Consider the following 19546-nt stretch of genomic DNA (forward strand, 5'->3'; position numbering starts at 1 on the left):
TACAATATATTTACATCCATCCCAGCAACAGTGGCTCAAACAATCCTGATGAGGATAGAGTGGGAGCACATGAAAGGTCACGTGCGTGTGTGTGTGTGTGTGTGTGTGTGTGTGTGGGGAGGAGGGGGGGGGGGGGGGGGGGGGGGGGGATTGCAGGTATTTAAACAGAGCTGCACCGAAGCAATAGAATTATTGTTGTGGAACAAATCTTTTAGCAGATAAGTGAGATTAACTCTTTTTGAGTGGCTTCACCCGTTCTGTCATCCGGTTTCTTGCCTGACTGATCCCACCTGTGCAGCCACACCTGTGCCCTGTGGCCCCGCCCCCTCGGCCGCTCCAGCTTTTGGCAGATTGTCAGACGTTTTCACTCCCGTCTGCGTGTTGTTTCCTTGTTTTCACATGTCACTTGTCCTATCTTTGTTTTGCCAAGGTGAGTCTGTCTTCCCGACCACGTTCTTCCGCTTTTCCCTGTGTTTTCCCATCATTGGCCTTCCTCATGCTCCCTTGCTTCTCTTGCATTTTAGTATTTTACGCAATTACATTGTCCACTGTGGGTTTTTTTTTTTTATGGTTTGTGGCACATTAAAGCCTTGACTCTGTTTGGGACCAAACTCTCAGGAGACAGGACGGTGACATTCAGGAACGCGTCTCTGTCCTTCCTCTGTAAACACAACTACACAGTAGCTGCTGTAGTTGCTTTTCTACCTCTTCTGCTTCCACCTTTCAAAGACAGAGGTCAGAAGGGCTGGACCCCCCCCCCCCCCATCATGTTAACATCAGGCACTATTGGTTAAAAATGCTAAAATAAAGCAAATCATGTGTTCTCCGGAATTATTTTTTTTATCAAATGGACTAAATATGTATTTCTTTGAAAAAGCTTCCTTCACCCTTCTTGTTTCTGCTTTCATAACGTCCACAATCATGTGACCTTGTGGGCTTCTCTCTGTTCATCTCTTTGGCTGCTGTGCTGCCACTGCCGCTGCGCTACATCGTGCGGTTAATGTCACCCCGCTTCCACAGCTGACGCAGCCGCGACCATCTGTCCTGCACCCCTGCACGGGAGACACCCGCAGATCAGCCAGAGCTCCGCTGATCCAAACAGCAGCATGGTGGTGATGTTAGACTGGTTATAGTGGTGCAGAGGCTAATAGGACTGTTTATACTGGGAGAGAGGATTAATAAACTGGTTATAGTGGGACAGAGGCTAATAGGACTGTTTATACTGGGAGAGAGGATTAATAAACTGGTTATAGTGGGAGGAGAAGATAAATAAACTGGTTATAGTGGGAGAGACAGGATTAATGGACTGGTTATAGTGGGACAGATGATTAATGGACTGGTTATTGTAGGAGTAGGATGGAGGATGAATAAACTGGTTATAGTGGGACAGACAGGATTAATGGACTGGTTATAGTGGGACAGATGATTACTGGACTGGTTATTGTAGGAGGGAGGATGAATAGACTGGTTATAGTGGGACAGACAGGATTAATGGACTGGTTATTGTAGGAGGAGAGGATGAATAAACTGGTTATAGTGGGAAAGAGAGGATTAATGGACTGGTTATAGTGGGACAGAGGGGATTAATGGACTGGTTATAGTGGGACAGGTATACAATGGACTGGTTATTGTAGGAGGGAGATGATGGATAAACTGGTTATAGTGGGACAGACAGGATTAATGGACTGGTTATTGTAGGAGGGAGGATGAATAAACTGGTTACAGTGAGACAGATGACTAATGAACTGGTTATTGTAGGAGGGAGATGATGGATAAACTGGTTATATTTGGACAGACAGGATTAATGGACTGGTTATAGTAGGACAGATGATTAATGGACTGGTTATTGTAGGAGGGAGAGGATGAATAAACTGGTTATAGTGAGACAGATGACTAATGGACTTGTTTAAATTGGAAGGAGAATGTAAATAAGCTAGAGTGGAAGCAAGAGGATAAATAAACTGATTCTAGTGGGACAGAGAGGATCAGTTGGGATAGAGCGGATTTATGTACTGGTACTGTACTGGAGGCTAAACAGTCTGGACATAGTGGGAGAGAAAGGTGAAATTGACTGGATTTGTCACAGCCCCATTCCCCCAATTCCCTCCTGTCCCTCTGTCCCAGTAATTTTCCACTCTCCCTGCCACTGCTCCACTCTACCTGCCAGCCACTCCCACCCCGTCAGCTCAACTCCACTCACCTGCAGCACAGCTGCAGCTTATTCCCGACCAGCCCTGCTTATAAGCCTCCCCTGCACTCTTAGTCTTTGCCAGATTGTTCTTCTGCTTCGATGTGAGACTTTCCAGCGTTGTTTCCCTGCCGGATTACCTGTTACCGACCCTGCCTGTCTTCGTTCTGCCTGTTCCCCGGACAACCAACCTGCTTTCTGCCCCTGACTACGACTCCTGCCTCAGCGTTTCTGGTTCCTGCCCGCTCACCTGGTTTTGACTTCTCCGCCTGGCCCCGACTTCGCTGCTGCTCGTCCCCAGTCTGCTCCGCTACATCGTCAGCCTCCTCTCCTGTAAGCCCCTTTCTGTCACTCCTGCCCGCTGTCAGCAGAACTGCACGGTTCCGAGGATTTACGTCCTCCCTCCTTGGTTGTGCATTCTGGCTCTGCTCGTCCCACTCCCTGAGCCTGAAACCCATAGACTTTGTGCGGGCCCTGAGCCTGAAGAACGGACTATTTCCTGTGTTTCCTTGTCTGCCTGAGTTCCTGTTTGCCCGTGTGCTAATAAAAGTCATTACCACGGCCCAGTTTTCCAGAGTGCTGCTTTTGGGTCCAAATTGCACCTGTCACAGGTTTTACTGGTATGAAGGGATACAGATGACTGGTAATGGTAGAAGAAAGAACAAATATCCAGTTACATGTGTATCTTTATTTGAACACCCATATATGAAGCTTGTTTAGACTTGGCACAGAACTGTAGGCTTCCGTTATAGCATGATTGCAACTCTGTCAGGGGACAAGAAGGAATTGATTCATCCTTGTTTTTGTTTTTTTTTTCTCATTTCTTAAAAGCAACATTAATGATTCCAGGATCTTCATTCAACTGCACAGTACAGCTCCATATTAAATGCAAGCTAAGCTCTACCCACACCGTGATAAGTGATCTCATGTTTTCTTTTGCATCACAATCCCGAGTTGATTAGAATGAAATAAAATGGAACGACATACTGGCTTCATCAAACATTGTCAAGCACGGTTGCAGAGTTATCCTACAAGGCAGTGTAAACATTCTGTTTTCACTGGAATCCTGGAACGTGTCTGCAGGATTTAACTGGGTTGAGACTGCGGCATTGCGTGTGTGTTGAATGTAGCTTTTAGCTCTGAGTAGAGCTAAAAGCGCATCACAGGGCAGATTTCTTCATGTTACATTTTGCGTGTCCACCTGCACATGGAGCTACCGTCACCCTGAATCAGCTTTCATAGCTACCCCCGCCAAGGAGGTCGTGTGACAGCCAGTGTCTCTGTTTTGGTGATGTTTGGGATTCCACAGGGACGTTGCCCTTTGATTCTCCAAAGCTCAAAGCCGAGGGGCTCAAAGGAGTTTTAAATGGGAGTTAAAATACGATTTTAGGGGCGGCGGTAGCTCAGTCTGTAGTAGACTGAGAAAGGGAGGGTTCTCGGTTCAAGCCCCAGTTGAGACAAAGCCTGGAAGATGTCCTGGTTCTGCCAGGACACCAGAGCACCAGGGAGGTACCCTCAAGCAAGATACCAAACCCCCAAATAGTCAAATAGGACCCTGCAATGAGCTGGTGTATCATTCAGGGGTGGACCTGCCTTATACCCATACATAACATGTATAGACTCCAGTAGGATATTCATTCATTCATCCATTCATTCATCCATTCATTCATACATCTATTGGCTGCTTTGTCCCCATCAAGGTCATTTTCCTAATCTTTGGAGTGACCTATTTGTCCACCAGCAGGGTTGATTGAGACATTTTAACTTCACTATATCATCCATCCATCAGACAATATGCAGTAAAATACAATCATTCAAGGTTGTCCTTCATCTACTGCTGCCAGGGACGGTCTCTTTGTTTTAGGTTCATTCTTCTCAGTCTGTTAAATGATAAAGATGATTGATTGTAACGGAGGGAATTGTTATGAGGACAGAGACGTGATATCAGGGCTCAGCTTCCATGTTTCTTTGACACAAACTTAGACTCTATCCAGCAGTTATACCAGATCCTTTTAAATGTAGCATTTTGTTTTCGTTTTGTTCAGCAGCGGGGAGGCATAATACCCAGCCTGGTGTCCAACATATCAAGGAATAAAAAGTCTTTCAGCTATAATAAAACCACCAGACTTTAGCTGGTAGATTTTCTTTTCTCTAATACAAAAGGATGTTTTTGTATGTCAGGCGTGCTTCAGTTATTTGGAATTCCAGAAAGACAAAAGTGTCTTGATGCCCTTCGATAATGTGACCTCGTCAAGATGAATGTGCAGGAGGACGAAGGTGCTTCACACCTCAGAAACGGGACATAATCTGTTTAGCAAAGGGCTGTTTAAAAACGTACCTGGCTGACACCCACCTACTGAAAGAAGCATTGGTTAGATCCTTTTCATCAAACGGAAACATCTATAAGGATTCGGTGGGAGTGATTAGGGTGCTTACATGTTTACATGTAGGCCTTGGGGCAGTACAAACTGCAGAATGAGATGTAAAAGGGTCTCAGTCATCACCAGACCACAGTGCTGGTGAATGTGAAACATCAAAGAGTTTATTGAATGAAAGCCAGGCAAGCCGGGCTCACATCGCCGCTTGTGTTCATCAAGTCATCGTGGCCATTTCACAAAACACAAAAATGAAATCAGAGCGGCTCGGGCCAAGACACGCGCCGGACTCCGCAGGTGAGAAATTGAAAATGAAATCCCCCGGCAGCCTGAGAAAGGAACAAGCACTTTAGAATGTGTTACGCAAGCTTATAGGGCTCACTCTCCCCCTTTCAGTTATCCTAATGTTGTGGAATATTTCCAATGCCTCATTACTTGCATTTTGTGTAGAAAAGAAAAGATTCTCTCTACTGCAAAATGTGCCCAGAAGCTTATTAGACCAGTGTGCAGCCGACTGAAAGAAGCGATGTCCTTCTCATTGCTTCTCCTCTTTACGACTGAGGCTTAGGCCCTAATCAGAAAAACACAGAGCCACATCATTACACTTGACGAAACTAAAGAGGATAATCCTGTCGACCATTTAGGATGTTTTAGAATGAAATTAAAATACTCTTGCTAACATAGTACAGTGAATAAACAGTCTGTCAAGAACATACTGTAATAAAAGCCTCACGTGGACACTCGTGTTTAGCTTTAGCTACATTCACCTTGCAAACCAAGGTTTTATCAGAATGGTTTTTATTTTGATGTCAAAATTTGTTTTCATCATGCTTTTGATACTTTAAGGAGATTCTAGCAGCTGCTAGCCAGTTCATTTTGCTTCATGGGGCTATAGGAGCATGAAGAATGACTGTACATCTGACCATTCTTTATTGAGACAAGCTAGAAGTGCATCAGATCAGCGGGTGAAAACTCTTTAAAGTGATGAATTAGTGGTAATGTCCAACTAATAACATGAAACTAGTCCGTAGACGCGTCCTTTTATCTTATCAAATGTGTTGTACTTGTAATGGTAGACAGTGAAATGGGCTCCCGTTAAAGGGAAGGAAAACTATAAATGGCCAGAGACAGAAGAGCAACTGAGCAGCTCTGGAACATTGGTACCGGGAGGAGAAGGGGGTCAACCTGGGACTTATGTTTGTTGCCCCCTACAAAATGTAGTTACAGGTAGTGGGTTTTAAGATCTTGTAGAAGAAGAGAACTTTTCCCTCACTGAGAATAAAAAAAATGTCTGTAATTAATACAAATTAACCAAAGAAGCTCTCAGGATCTAATTCTGACATCTCCTGAAACCCACACTTGTTTTTGTCATCATGACCAGCATGCGGTAGCCAACAACCTCATTGATGTCTTGCTTAGTGAGGTTCCACGGGGTCCAAATATAGAAGTAAGCCTGCCTCCCTTTTGTGAGGAAAACTGTAAAGTTAGAACTTAAAGTGAAACCTATCCTCTTCTTCTTCAGAGTTTATAGAGGCCAAATAAAAGAAATATTTTCTCTGCACTGTGCATTTGAGGATTTGGCCAGTCTAAGTAACCCCGAGTTCCCATTGGAAGCACACGGGGCTGCGTGCGACAGGCGGAACTAATCACCCTAATCGTAATCTGCAATTCTTCCCAGTCTTTGACAGTACTGGAGCATGTCTTTGGTGTGTCCCCTAAGTGGGTCACAGTCCTCCAGAGTTTACGTCAAACGTTTAACTTCATCGATGAAAAACAGATACTGTATGTGAGTAAAGATGTTGCCTTAGAATTAAGACAAGAGGAAGCAGCAGACTTTATTAATCCCCCAGAGTAATGCTGCCTTTAACCCGTTAGTAGTTGAACATACGGTATAAGAACACATCAGATTGATATCAAGGAGCCAAAGCACCAGTGCAATGAGGTTAATTTAGGGTAAAACATTTCCACATTATCACAGTCGGATGTTTTGGAGATTCCCTCAGAGAAATAGAAGCAAGATGCACTTCTAACTTGTGCTTTTATGGTGTTTGGCTGCTGTCACTGTATAAAAGTAAAATTTGACTGTGCTAACCCTGATAACAAACTTTCCTCACAGGTAGAGCATCAAAAGAGCCCAGCAGAGTATTCAAGGCCACCTTTCCTAAAGTAAATATTCCCTAAAGGCCCCTGGAACCCCCAATTTATTACTGGAAAATTTTTCACTTGGCTCGAACAACTGTCACTTTTTTATGACTACCCCAAAGGAACACCGGACAAATTTGGCTTCCAGACTTCAACAGATAACAGAAGACATTTCAATCAGTGAGACAAGCAAAATAATTCAGAGACGTGTTACAAGGAGTAGGATACACCTCGAGGCTGCTTTTCAGGTCATTTTGGTATTTATTACACCAAAACTGTAGTTATTAGCACTAGCTAATCTCTGCCATAAACAGACTTTGGCAGTATATATGTCACTGAAATACATTTTTCAAAAATACTTTCGAACGTGTGGTGTGTGCCTTACAGCAAAGCTAAGCTAAAGTTTGTTTGGTGGTGTTTTACTGCACGTCAAAAACACTCCAAAACTGTTCCCAACCCCCAGAAGGCTCTTCTTTAGCCCTGTGGTGATTGATTGTTCTCAAGGTCAAGTGATGGAATGGTGTGTTTTAATGAAACTTGGGTGGAGAAGAGGTCGCAGAAGTACACACGCACTTACTTTCCCACCCTTATTCAACAGCAGAAACGTGCAATGAGCATTTGTTTAAAATATCTATTGAATAATGGGGATTGGCAGTCGGCAAGGGCAACGAGACAAAGGCGGGTCTCTGCTGTGCGGTTACTTTGTTCTTTTTCACAAATTCATATTAATGTGCTGATTTTGGGAGAGTGGCAGTCAGGCATGAGTTATTTATTTAAATACTCATCTCCCTGGTAAAAGTCTCTGAGGAGAGCAGCAAAAAATAAAAAGAATGTTGTTGATTCTCGTCCCTTAAATAAAGACATGGAGCCAAAAAGCTATTTTAAGGCAGTTACATCATTGCATTATCATCCTGAGGAAAACAACAGGTGGCGAGTCACAGAAATATATAAAATCAATACAAATATAATTTCTATTCCAAAAACAAGCATTTGTAGATACATTTCTTGTATGTATAGCTGTCTGATTATTCCTCCTGCATTAATGTGCAGGATCAAACTAAGAAGAGACGTGTCTGCCTCTTCACGCCTATTTAGCTGCAAAAATAAAGGACGCGCTTTTGTTTAAAGATCCAAAATGCAGTCGGTTCAATACCAACTTACGGTACACAATGGCTGCAAGTGGCGCAGAGCTAATTCCCCAGATTGTTGTTGGAATCAGCTGAGACCTGATTTCACCTGCCTCTACTGATGACTATTGACTGAAGCGGCGAGATCAAGCCTGGCACCAGTGGTAGCGCTTTCCGCCGGCAGCCAGGGGAGATGGTGGAGTGAGGTGTGTGCACGTGTGTGTGCGTGTGGGTGAATAAATAATTGACAGAGAAGCAAGAAGGTGCCTAGGTCTCTTCCAGCTTGTGCTTTTCAATGTGGGGTTGGTTCCCCCCTCCCCAGGCTGGTGGGGGGCAGAGGGTGTTGGAACTCCAGGTTCTCTGTACAGATAAGTTTGAACCTGAGGTCGAGTGGAGGCTGCATATTTCCCCTAGGTGTGTGAATTTCTGAATGGTGTGTGTGTGTGTGTGTGTGTGTGTGTATCATGCAGTGGTCTAACGACCCATTCCAGCCTCTGACCTCGTGACTGCTGGAATGGACTCCAGCAGACACCAGCAGGGAGCACAACAGATTGCCAACAAAGGAAAACAAAAGCCTAAATATCGGCACGAGGACAGGACCTGGTGAGGACACAGACAGCTTATTAGTGTCTAAATGTGGTCTGGATTCAACTGAATATGATTTAACTGCCTACAGGGTAATTCATCTCTCACCCTCCATGTATGATGAGAGAGGTGTCACATATATGAAACTATCAGAGCCTAGGCCTGCTGTTATTTTGATTAAAACGGGGTCCAATCTCATTATCTTCCCTTTGTTTAATTAAGAATTAAACATTCTCTGTGTGCCTAAGAGAAATGTGTGAAACCAGACCACGAGGCAGCCTGCTGCTAAATGAGGTTGTCATTAGTGTTTGTCACAATATAGATACTAAAGATCCAGTGAGAGAAGATTTCAATATGATCATGACATGGCTGACAAGTTCCATTTTTCAGGAAAGTGGCAGGCATTGCAGAGATAGCACAGGACGATTCGTTAGGGAGTCCCGCTGCACCAGCATGCCACCCAGTACAGGCATGGTTTGCCTTTGTGACACCGCCACCTTCATTTCCAAACCTCTTATCTCTGCCTGTGCTGGTTTTAATCCCCAGGCTGGCAGGAGACTCAGATGGGGAGGATGAAGGCCATCACTCGGGAAATTGGGGGGGGGGGGGGGGGGGGGGGGTTACTTCCCTCTGCTCCAGAAATGATGAGTTTGATGCAAATGATTTCACTGTACAATGTACATGTGTGCACAAGGGTAGTGACTGTAACTGTGTTAGCATTAGCAGCATGACTGATACACTGTCAACAGACAGGTTGGGGTTAAGGTTAGTACTGTACATGGACGGAACTCCATTCTGACTTAGGATAAAGACTTTGTGGTCTAATATCTAGTCAAATCATGACTCTCTCCCTCTCGCTTTGAGAATTCATCCCTCAACCACTCAAACCGGAGCCGTCCATCCCCCCATCCCCCCTCCTGTTGGGTCAGTTTGGACTACTAACGTTGAAACCAGGAGTTTGGTTGAAATCTACTGTATCTTAAGTGTGACGAGGCAAAGTTTAATTATGAATTGATGTGATAAAAATTAAGCAGGATTCAAATGGAACCGCAGACACGCTGTTTTACATGCAAATGCAACGTCCAGGAGGAAATCACCACCTTTTGGCGACCTGACCAGCATATGATTAGACTGCGAGAGGGGAGAAGCTGCAGACGTCCTTGTGTGTTTTGAGGCCAGATGGCAAAACAATGAATAAAGGCTGTTGGATACTCCATAAGATCAGGCAAATTAGTTTCGGCCTGGACATTTGAAAGTCAAGGGCAGCACTCTTCCTCATCAGGTATCACACACACTCCTGCACACACTGTTGGATCATTGCACATGAGACACTCATGCTACCACTTTCCACAAATTATTAACCATTTGCGTGCATTTATATACCATTTATTCACCACCTTTTTGCACTTCCCACCGTCTGTTTCCCAACCAAAGGGGAAAAAGAGGGAATGCTTTTCCACATTAACCATGACCACTTCACCTTTCAATTGTTATAGAACACCAGGGGAGAAAATCCTTCTGCCCAGATGATGTGTCGAGAACAAGCTGTGAGAACTCCCAAACTCTCTCCATGGGAGAGGGAGAACAAATTTGTTTGTTCTTACAAAGGTTGTAATGACATTTACTCTAGCATCTCAGCTGGAAGCTTCCTCAACATCAGGGAAAAGATCGGAAAGGCTCGTTTCAGTGCTAACTGGTTTTATGTGGACAACGTTAATTTGCAACTTAAGGCAAAACACTACTCAGCTCCCGAGGCCGCTGGCGTATCTTCTCATTCCAGCAGATGGATTAAACGGACAGAGCGGATTTCATTGGGTGAGCAGTGTGTGATCTCCGTGTGCTCAGAGTTTAAAGCAGCATGAAGTGAAAATAAGGGGGCAGCTCTGTTGATACAAGCCAGTGGAGGCAGCAAAAGAATGAGAACATGTGTACCGTTTGCAGATGTGGATGCAGTTGTGGGACTTTGCTTCCACAAATGAGTGAAGAAATCACCGGCTACACTCCCAAACCACAAAACCCAAACAGGAGTGTTTTGTTTTTTCACAATAATAAAAAAAACCTGGAGGAACATCACCCAGTTATTATTTTTGTATTAGAAGTTTAATTAAGCAGTACCTACTGTTCATTTAAAATTTGTAGAAGACAAAGGCAAAGTTTGGAAATGAGCTTCAAAGGTGATTCCCACTTTAAAGAGATCAAGAATTCAAATACACAATTAAGATTATGGTGGAGAGAAAATATCAATGAACCGGCTGAAAACGCTGGTCTGAATTATAAGGGAAGTGGACAATACAAACAGATGTTTCAAATGTAGAAACCATATGTTGAGTTGTGTCTTTGCCAACACAGTAATCAGCAATATTATGTCATTTCCAGTCGAAGTCAGACCAGAACAAAGCTTCTTTTGATGCTCCTGCTGTGTCCCGAGTCAAACAGAATGATCCGCGCCAGTAATTCAACAATGTAGAATAATGCAGCTCGGCTCATTAAAGCAACACAACTGAAGTCCTTAGAGTTGGGATCAAAGTTTAACCACCACTTCATGTTGAGTCAGAGTCCTTGGCTCCTTCTCAGCCACATCCAGTCCTTGGGATGCATACAGCATACATTACAAAGCACTCTAAGATATTATTCTTTTTTTTTTTGTGAGGCTTAAGTGCAGTCAATCCAATCCCCATGTGCAGTCACCATGGAAGCACATGCCCTATATTCCTGAGGGCATTAACTGACAAGGTCACTGGGTTGATTGATGCTAGTCCCCGGAGTCCCCCTGTGCACAGGTTCAACACCAATCTCCATTTCTTGGGTGTATGTGAGGAGAGACCCTGTAGGGACCAAAGATACCACTGCAGTCCCCTCTAGACCCCCTCATCTGTATATGCCACAACAGAGGCTCTGCTGCCCTGTACTCATTCCTTCATGACTCCAGCCTGTGATGGGAATCTGTCTCCGCTGCCACAAAAATGCTCCCACAACCCCAAAAGCAAAACAGAAATCCACCTAACGACACTTTCATTACACGGTATGCATACGAAGATGGATCGTCCTGTAGATGGTTAGATTTACAATCTGAGGAGGATGCACAGAGTAAAGATGGTTTGCCACAGGTGTGCTCGTGTTAAACACCCCACAAAGTCTCCATTCACTTATTCACACTCCTGTTCTCACACTAGTGACATTACCGTCACATACTTGTACTTGGTGCGACCCATAAATAAATGTGCAATCACTCCTCAATAGTAAAGGTCTTGGTAAAATGAGAGTGTAATAAAAGATAGAAAAACTATGACAATAATTAATCTGTCCCCTCACCCCATCTTTTGATGATGGTAAAACTGAAGCGCTACTACCCAATTTTAGTGCTAAAATGTGCTTTTGCTAATTAGAGCTCATTTTTAGGTGCATATTATGTGCTTGCAATAAGGATAAACAAGATATTACAAATATGTGGACAAAACTGTTGTATTGACGTCAACATCAAAGGAAACAGGTAAAGCAACGTTAAAGGCCTTTTGGGACCCTTTGAAACATTAAAATGTAGCTTCTATGGCTTTCGGGCTTAATCTTTGAAACAGTAAATGGTTTTTTACTTGGACACGCTGCGTAGGCCCTATATGAAGTAAGTCAACCACTGGAGTGTTGTCGGTATAAATGAGACTCAGAGAGCGTGAACAGCTTCTATATGCAGAAAAGCTCTCTTCAAAGGTGGAAGCCTCTCAATTACAAACATTTAAATCAGATAACAGGAACAGCAAGAGATCGTCTATCAGGACAATTTGACAGCCCACGGGTTTCTAAGCACCGGCTTTCTTTTCAGAAACCGAAACGCTTTCAGCGGCATCCCTCCTTTGGTCTAACGACATAAAGAAGCACTATCATTATTTGTCGTCTCAAAGGAAGACTCGCCCGCTGTAGCTGCTCATGTGGTGGTGTTTGGCTTCAAGTGTGAGCCTGCAGCATCCAGATGGTCAATTTGTTCACAGTTTAGGAAACGGACAGTAATTGGAGGTAAACTTGCATGTCTGTGTGAGGATATGCCAGACTTGTTAAAAAAACATGATTTGATGCCACTGTCATCACTTAAGGGCTCAAGAGAAATCATGAATGAAGCAATGTGGAAAAATGCTTAGTCTTCATTAGGAGTTCAAAAATTTCTTTTATTTTCCTAAGCTCCAATTAAAACCTCAAATAGACAGATTAGCTGAAGTATTTCCCTAATGCAGCATATGCAGTGTAAGGTGTCTAAAATGCCTCTCATCTTAATTACTTTCAGTTTATTCAAGGCACATGATCTGAACCCTAAACATTTCTAAATGTGCTAATTACTCGCCTAATCCTGGATCTATCAATAGATCTTAACTTTCTTGACTTCTAAAATGCTATAGCTCTCGCTCTCTGCTGGTTCATCAGTCTCTGTCCTACCTTGAACGACGAGGTGGACTTTAGTGGATTTTGGTTTCTTGTTGGTGAGGATCGAGCAGACGTAGGGCCCTTCGTCGTGGATGTCGACATTTTGGATTTTGATGCTGTACTCCGTAACAGCTGTGTTATCCAGCAGGGTGACACGAGGATCCAGAGACCACTTCTCATTGCCCGCGAATAGAATGGTGGTGCGGTTGAGCCACGCCACTCGGGATACTTTGCCGTCAACGTTGCACCTGAGAGGAAAAATGCAAAAAGGAAGCACTTCAGAGATTTATGGAGACCTGCACTCCAACACAGCATTCACAGAAATACCACTTGAAAATAAAAAAATGTTTTAAGGATGAGGTTCAAATGTGATGTTGGTTACACGTGAATAAGTTTCAACTTTGACGTTGTAGATTCAATAGATTAATGCAGTGCAATATGTCAATTTTCCATGTCAAGAACCTCTTAAAATAGTGGTCCAAGTCCTTTTTTTCCCAGCTTAAAACTGTGTGGCCAGTGTATAAAGATATTAGCCACCGGACATGGCAGTGATCACAGCTTTAATGACAACATGAACTCTGCTAGAATCACCACCAACCTTTTCCACTTGCCTGGAGTCCAAATTCCTTTTTTACTATCATCCCTTAGTTAGTAAATGTACTATTTGTGTTTGGGTTGCAATAAGCTGCCCTCATCCAGCGGGAGCAATATCTTCCCTTTGCTAATTGAAAAAAAGACCTAGCGGGAGCAATTTGAGGGTCAGTCTCCAACTAGAGGACATTTCCACATGTAGCTAAAGACTTTTAACCATTGACCTTTGCATGACTAAAGGACCTGTTTCACCTGTAGTTTCACAGCTGAACTTTAGTTACATTAAACTAATTTTAAATCACGTGTGAGAGAAATGATGCTCTATTTTGTCCTAAAACAAAATGAATGTCTCAGTTAATGCATTTAAATAAAACAGAGAGTGGGCTTAAAAGGTTCAAACAGAGGCCATACAGAATTAACTTGGCCCTGCTAGGCCACAGTAGGATTAACATGAAGAGCAATTGTGCTGATACTGTATGTGACTTTATGAAATCATCAATGTCAATACAGAAGGTTTGGGTCAGATTGAATCAACAAAGACACAGAAAGTGACAAGGCAACGGGAAGTTAAATGGCAACAGACTAACCTTTCTGCTCCAATCGCACTTTATTCCTACCTCTCATTTTTGTCAATTTACATTTAATATCAAAGACTGCAATTGGTAATTGTTCTTAGTCATATCTTTGGACATGATTTGTATCCTTTGTTAGGATGTGGAGGTTAGACATATTTTCCTTTGTTTCCCTCCTTGTCTTTTTGGCTGGTTGTACTCGTCGGTACAGGCAGGGAGTGGCTGGCTGATTTCTCTGGGGTTTCTCACCTGCTACTTGTCAGCTCATCGGGATCTGCAGTATTTAACTCCGTCTCTCTAATTATCTGCCTGTTGTGCGTCGAATCATCAAGTGGTAAATTGCTTTCCCGGCTCCTGTTGTACTTTGTGAAAGAGACTAGTCAAATGGTTTTTTTGGATTTCTGTTTTTCTGGCTGCCTCTTTGTTTTTGCCACCAGCCTCAGCAGCGTTGCCACCACGTTCAGCCTCACTCAGGCTTGTTTTTTCTGTCTGCCCTTGTCTGGACTGATCTTTTCTTTTGAAATAAACCTTCTTTTGAAAAGATCGTCCTAGTTCTGGTCTGCATTGTAGGTTCAGAGTCCTGTTTGGCATACACTTTCACACCCTCAGTGAAGGTTATCATCAGTTGTAGCTACATAGGCTTTAGTGAAATGGTACAACTTCACACAACTAATAAGACTTAGATTCAATATACAGATAGCATCTGCACAAAGTTGAATTTTAAAATAACCAAATGCTCACAGCTGCATTCAGGTGTTTTTGCAACGCTTTCCTTCTGAAGATAAAATTATTTTCAGCCCCTGCCTCAGCTATCCACAGCTCTCAAATAAACACATTCTCAAACATGTGCTTTGCTTGCAGACATGTGAGTCAATATATTTGAAATATTCTCAGAATAAGTTGCTGAGAATAAACAACAGAGGTCTACAACAACATTCCCTAAATTCCCTGAATCAGAGCACCAATATGTGCAGATCGATTCAACGCTATTATTAGTGTTATTGTTAACAGTGTTATTATTATTATTGTTGTTGTATATGTTGTATGTCATTTAAATATCTTCTCTTCTTTACACTTACTTTAACTTGCCAGTGGAAACAATGTTGACAGTAGCCATGCGTCCCTCCTCTCCCAACATCAGGCTCCCCTAAGGGCCGCACCCCCCAGGTTGAAAACCACTCAATGAGATGATGTTTGAGGAGGAGTTACTACAGCTCAATCAAACGCGCACTAGAGTGAATCAGCAAGACTGATGAGTAAATTCTGCTGTGTGGCCTAAGGGTGTGAGCGCAGGACTGAATTTCAACATTTCTAATAATAGTTAATAAACATTTTATTTATTATTATTTTATTAGACAGTTATAAACACTGCATTCTTTCGGCTTCACCACTGATGCACCTTATTTTGGGACTCACACATGGATACATTAACATTTGAATAATCCCTTCTCATTAACGAGGGAGCATTCGCTAAAACACATCATTGCTGTGATTGCTCTGAAAACACGTGTCAAGTGATGTTTAGCAAGTTGCTATTGTAATAAGACAAGTGCGCAGGGAGACAAAAGGGGAAAAAAACAAACAGGAACATGTGGACAAATGGGTTGTAACTACACCCAGTAGACATCTGTTGGTTTATTACCTCTCAGTGGTATTCTGCCTAATATTAGCCTAATGCCTGCTTTGAAATGCTAATGTTTAGGTAGCTGGCTGAAATTGATAACTTCATCTGTATTTGATTTGTAATGCTTGGCAGTCACTGAAAGAATGGTTACAGCAAAACAATGTCACTTTCTGTGTAAATCCCCTGTTGACTGCCACTATTGTCTGGTTGCTCTTGTCTTCTGCGTGGCACCAACGGCTCTTTAAAAGGAGATAAAGATGTATACACTGCCGTTGGAATGTTTTTATAATACACTACCTGAAACTCAAATCTGCAAAGTTTTGGTTATATAATTTAAAACTCAACAAGCACTTGGATCTTTGGCCACATCTTTGTTTCTTATTTATTGCAACATATTGGTTACCTTGAACTACCTGTCCACCACATACCTGCTTCTTAAGGTGGACATTAATTTCTAGCTGGAGCAAGGCCAGCAGGCAGTATTGATTTATGTGAATATTAAATCAGGGCAGCAATGACATTCATTAATGTCCTTCTTGAGGAAAAGTATTACTGCTTTGAAAGGAAGAGCAAGAAACACTCGTTGTTAGAGTGCTGCTTTGAAGAACTGCTCCATGATTAGATGCAGACGTAAAGGCAGGACGTGGAAATGTTCAGTACTGAAAAACCAAGCCTATTGTGGCTGGTCCTCACATCTTCAAAGAGCTGCTTGAGGGTTTAGATGTAGTTTTGGTTAGAGTTGGGTTTTGGATAGGATTTGAAGTAAGTTTGGATTGTAGTTTGGATTAGAGTAAGGAGCTGGGTAATGCATGTCTATGAAAGGCCTCACAAAGCTAGAAGTACAAGGATGTGTGTGTATGCAGGTGTGCGTGTGAGGGGAATTCAGAAGCAACCTTGGCAGTACACGGATAACATGCATAGCTAATCTAAAAAACTCACATATATTTGCTTGTTCATGTATCATATATACAAAGAAAATTTAGATATTTTCATCACATATGTGAAGTTATCCAGTGGTGAAGCTGGCCCAGGGGATTTGAACTAGCAACATTCCAGTCGAAGTTTACTTCTCCCTCTAATTTTTAAGTCTGTTTTGATAGTTGTGACTTATTGCTGTCGCCACAGGCTCATTAGGGATAACATTTAAATTCACTGTAAACTTGAGAAGAGGCGCTAGTTTAGGGTTCACATCTCTCTAGGTCACATGGGGTCGCTCATGTCACTAAATGGACCACTTTCAAACAACACATTTTATTTAGGTTTGTTAATGTATTAAATACAAAGTCTGTAGTCTTTAGATGCTCAACTAGCTGTGCTGCGGGCCGGTCATAAGATGCTACCGCTGGGGCCTAAATTTACTGTGTCTCCAACAAAATACCTCCATGAAATAACTCATTAAAAAGCAAAAGTGAGTTGGTTTGTAATAAATAAGTTATTGGCTCAAGTCAATCATCCTTGGTGCTTTGTTTAAATGTATTCTTTTCTATCAACTAGTTACCAACCTTTGCAGTTAAAGACTCCCCCATGTTATGTTTTTTACACCCTTTTCAGCCCTATCTTCGCTCTGAACTCTCAGCCTTTTCATTGGCTGGTTAGATTTTATTTTTTCTTTTCAATGGGTGCCAAACTCATGTTGGAGGAATGTGTTTTGGGTCGTTTTCCCTCCAATGCACGGCGCCGCCGGCAGAGTAGGGTGTCCCACAGAGTTGCTGTTGTCGGGTTAAAAGTCCTGCTAAAGTGTGAATGGAGCCGACGTGTTGGTCTTTATGCAGTTCAGCTGCATCCGACAATACCAACAAAAGCAGTTGGCCTTGGAGCGTAGGACTAAAGAACATCACTGTCACATCACCCGGTTTCACGTGTGCAACATATTTGAAGCATATTCCGATTCTGGACAGTCTCAACCGGCAGCCAACACCTTGCGTTTCAACCTTTTGATGGATATTTTGTGTGGTTGCGTAAATAATTCAGCTGCCGTGTAGACGGTAACGAGACAGAACCCACTGCTTTCTCAGCACTCTTTGATAAAATGAATGAAACATGACAGCCTTGCAGACACGCTGTCGGCCTGCTCCTGCGCACACTTCAGAAAAATTGATTGAGAATCTGCGATTCACCAACGGCAACGCGCACAGATAAGACATCCAAGATAGGTTTGCACCCCCCACAGACACATATATTGGCATTTGCTGTCCATTGCACATCATTTGTCTTAGCAAATGTCTGTCTGTCTGTCTAGATCTCAGAATTTTACATTTTTTATTCTAATGCTGATGACCGATTGAATATGCAAACCCCCCCAAAAAACACATCTACTCTTCTAAAATATGCTCCATAGAGAATTGAACACAATGCCAATGACAAACGATTAAAATACTTCACTGTCTAGACATGTTTTTTTAGATTTCAGTGCATTCGCTGTCCTTGTTCAGTTCTGGGTTTCAGCATAGAATCTGTTCTGGTTTGAAAGTCCCGAGACGTCCGCCCAGGAGCAGCGGGCCACAGGGGGACGGTCTGGAATGGGACGAATAATAAATAATGCTTTCCTTAGATACTTGGAGCCCCACAGATGGAAGCCTCTGGCGTTTAACACTCCCCCTCACATGGCATGGGTGACTTTAACTGGGTTGTCTTAAAATCTAAAGTGCACAGAAAACAAAGAGATAAGCTAAACAGGCAACAGGTAAAAACCTCTTAATTAGATATTAAGATGACCTCATAAACCCTAACTGCAATCGGGGGAGAGGCAACTCTATTGTTTTCCGAACATCTGCGTTTGTGAGATACTGGGATTAACAGAGAAACAGGCAGCAACAGCTAGCCATAAAGTCAACGACCTTCCATCGCGTCACGCCCTCCCAAATGAAAACACCTGTGAAAAATTCCCATTAACCAAAAACCTCCACCAAGAGCTGCATTTGCATGTCTTTAGCATTCCGTGGAAAACAGTTGGTGCGGTGCGACTGAAAAGAGGTTACACCCCGCAGCGTCCGTGGGACACCGGGACTGACAAAGGATTCATTCCGGGGACAGATTATCGTTTTTTTTCCCCCCTCTCACTCACGAGGCTCCGCTCTGACGGATGACGCTGGATGAATAGCATTATTCATACTGTTATTTCCTCATGGCGGTGCAGGGACAGAAGCGGCAGTCGTATGGGAGTCCGGCTCTATCACAGCGCTCCATCAAAGTCAAGATGTGAATCAGAAGCAGTGCAGGAATACTCCCCGCAGGACGCGCACACACATACACACACACACACAATCTAACTACAGGACATGTTCCTCTCTGCTGACGCACTGTCATGACCTTGTCTCCTCATTCACAGCTAATTTCTTTTCTGTTTGGGTACAGAATAGTAAAGATTCTCATTTTTGAACCATCTGTGACAGAATAAACAGCAGCAGTGTGTCCTGTAGGGCTTTATTTCTTATTATAATCTTACATTGCTGACAATAAAAGCAACATTCCAACTAACAGTTCACTGTCAGGAAACAGTCGGATGGCCTGTGTGGATGGTGAAAAACTGGGAGCACTAAAAAGAGCAGGTGTATTATTTTTAACTGGGCAGCAGAGGCTGGTCCTCTCTGTGAGCATTGAGGGTATAATTATCAACGCTGCCATAAGCGTTTGCTTTGTTGGAACCTATCCAGTAAATGTGCTTCCATCTTGCCTTCAATGGGACACAGCAGAAAGTTCCACTCCAGCTCTACTCCTGTCGACTTCAGAAGAGGCTTGGGTTGAAGCGTGAGGACTGGCCAGTGTGTAGTGTCAATGGTGACATTACTGGGAATGGTTACGCATCCTGGGGTCAGAATTCTAAACTGTGAAGCCACATTTCAAGTGTTGCTTAATAACCACATGTTAATACCACTCTCTTCACTTATGTAAGAGGAAGGAAGAGATGGGGGAAAGTGATTAGATGAAGTATT

General features: G+C 43.0%; 1 protein-coding gene across 2 annotated transcripts in view; it reads right to left on the reverse strand.

The window, feature by feature from the left end:
* The window catches only part of opcml (opioid binding protein/cell adhesion molecule-like), a 158217-nt gene that overhangs the window by 33673 nt on the left and 104998 nt on the right, over positions 1–19546 (reverse strand). For both annotated transcript variants that reach the window (XM_011611034.2, XM_003970731.3), the window contains one exon: positions 12840–13075. In XM_011611034.2, coding sequence (XP_011609336.2) covers positions 12840–13075 — 236 coding nt within the window. The remainder of the gene's footprint in view (positions 1–12839; positions 13076–19546) is intronic.

Source organism: Takifugu rubripes, chromosome 15 (genome assembly GCF_901000725.2).
Source record: "Takifugu rubripes chromosome 15, fTakRub1.2, whole genome shotgun sequence".
NCBI classification, from domain to species: domain Eukaryota; kingdom Metazoa; phylum Chordata; class Actinopteri; order Tetraodontiformes; family Tetraodontidae; genus Takifugu; species Takifugu rubripes.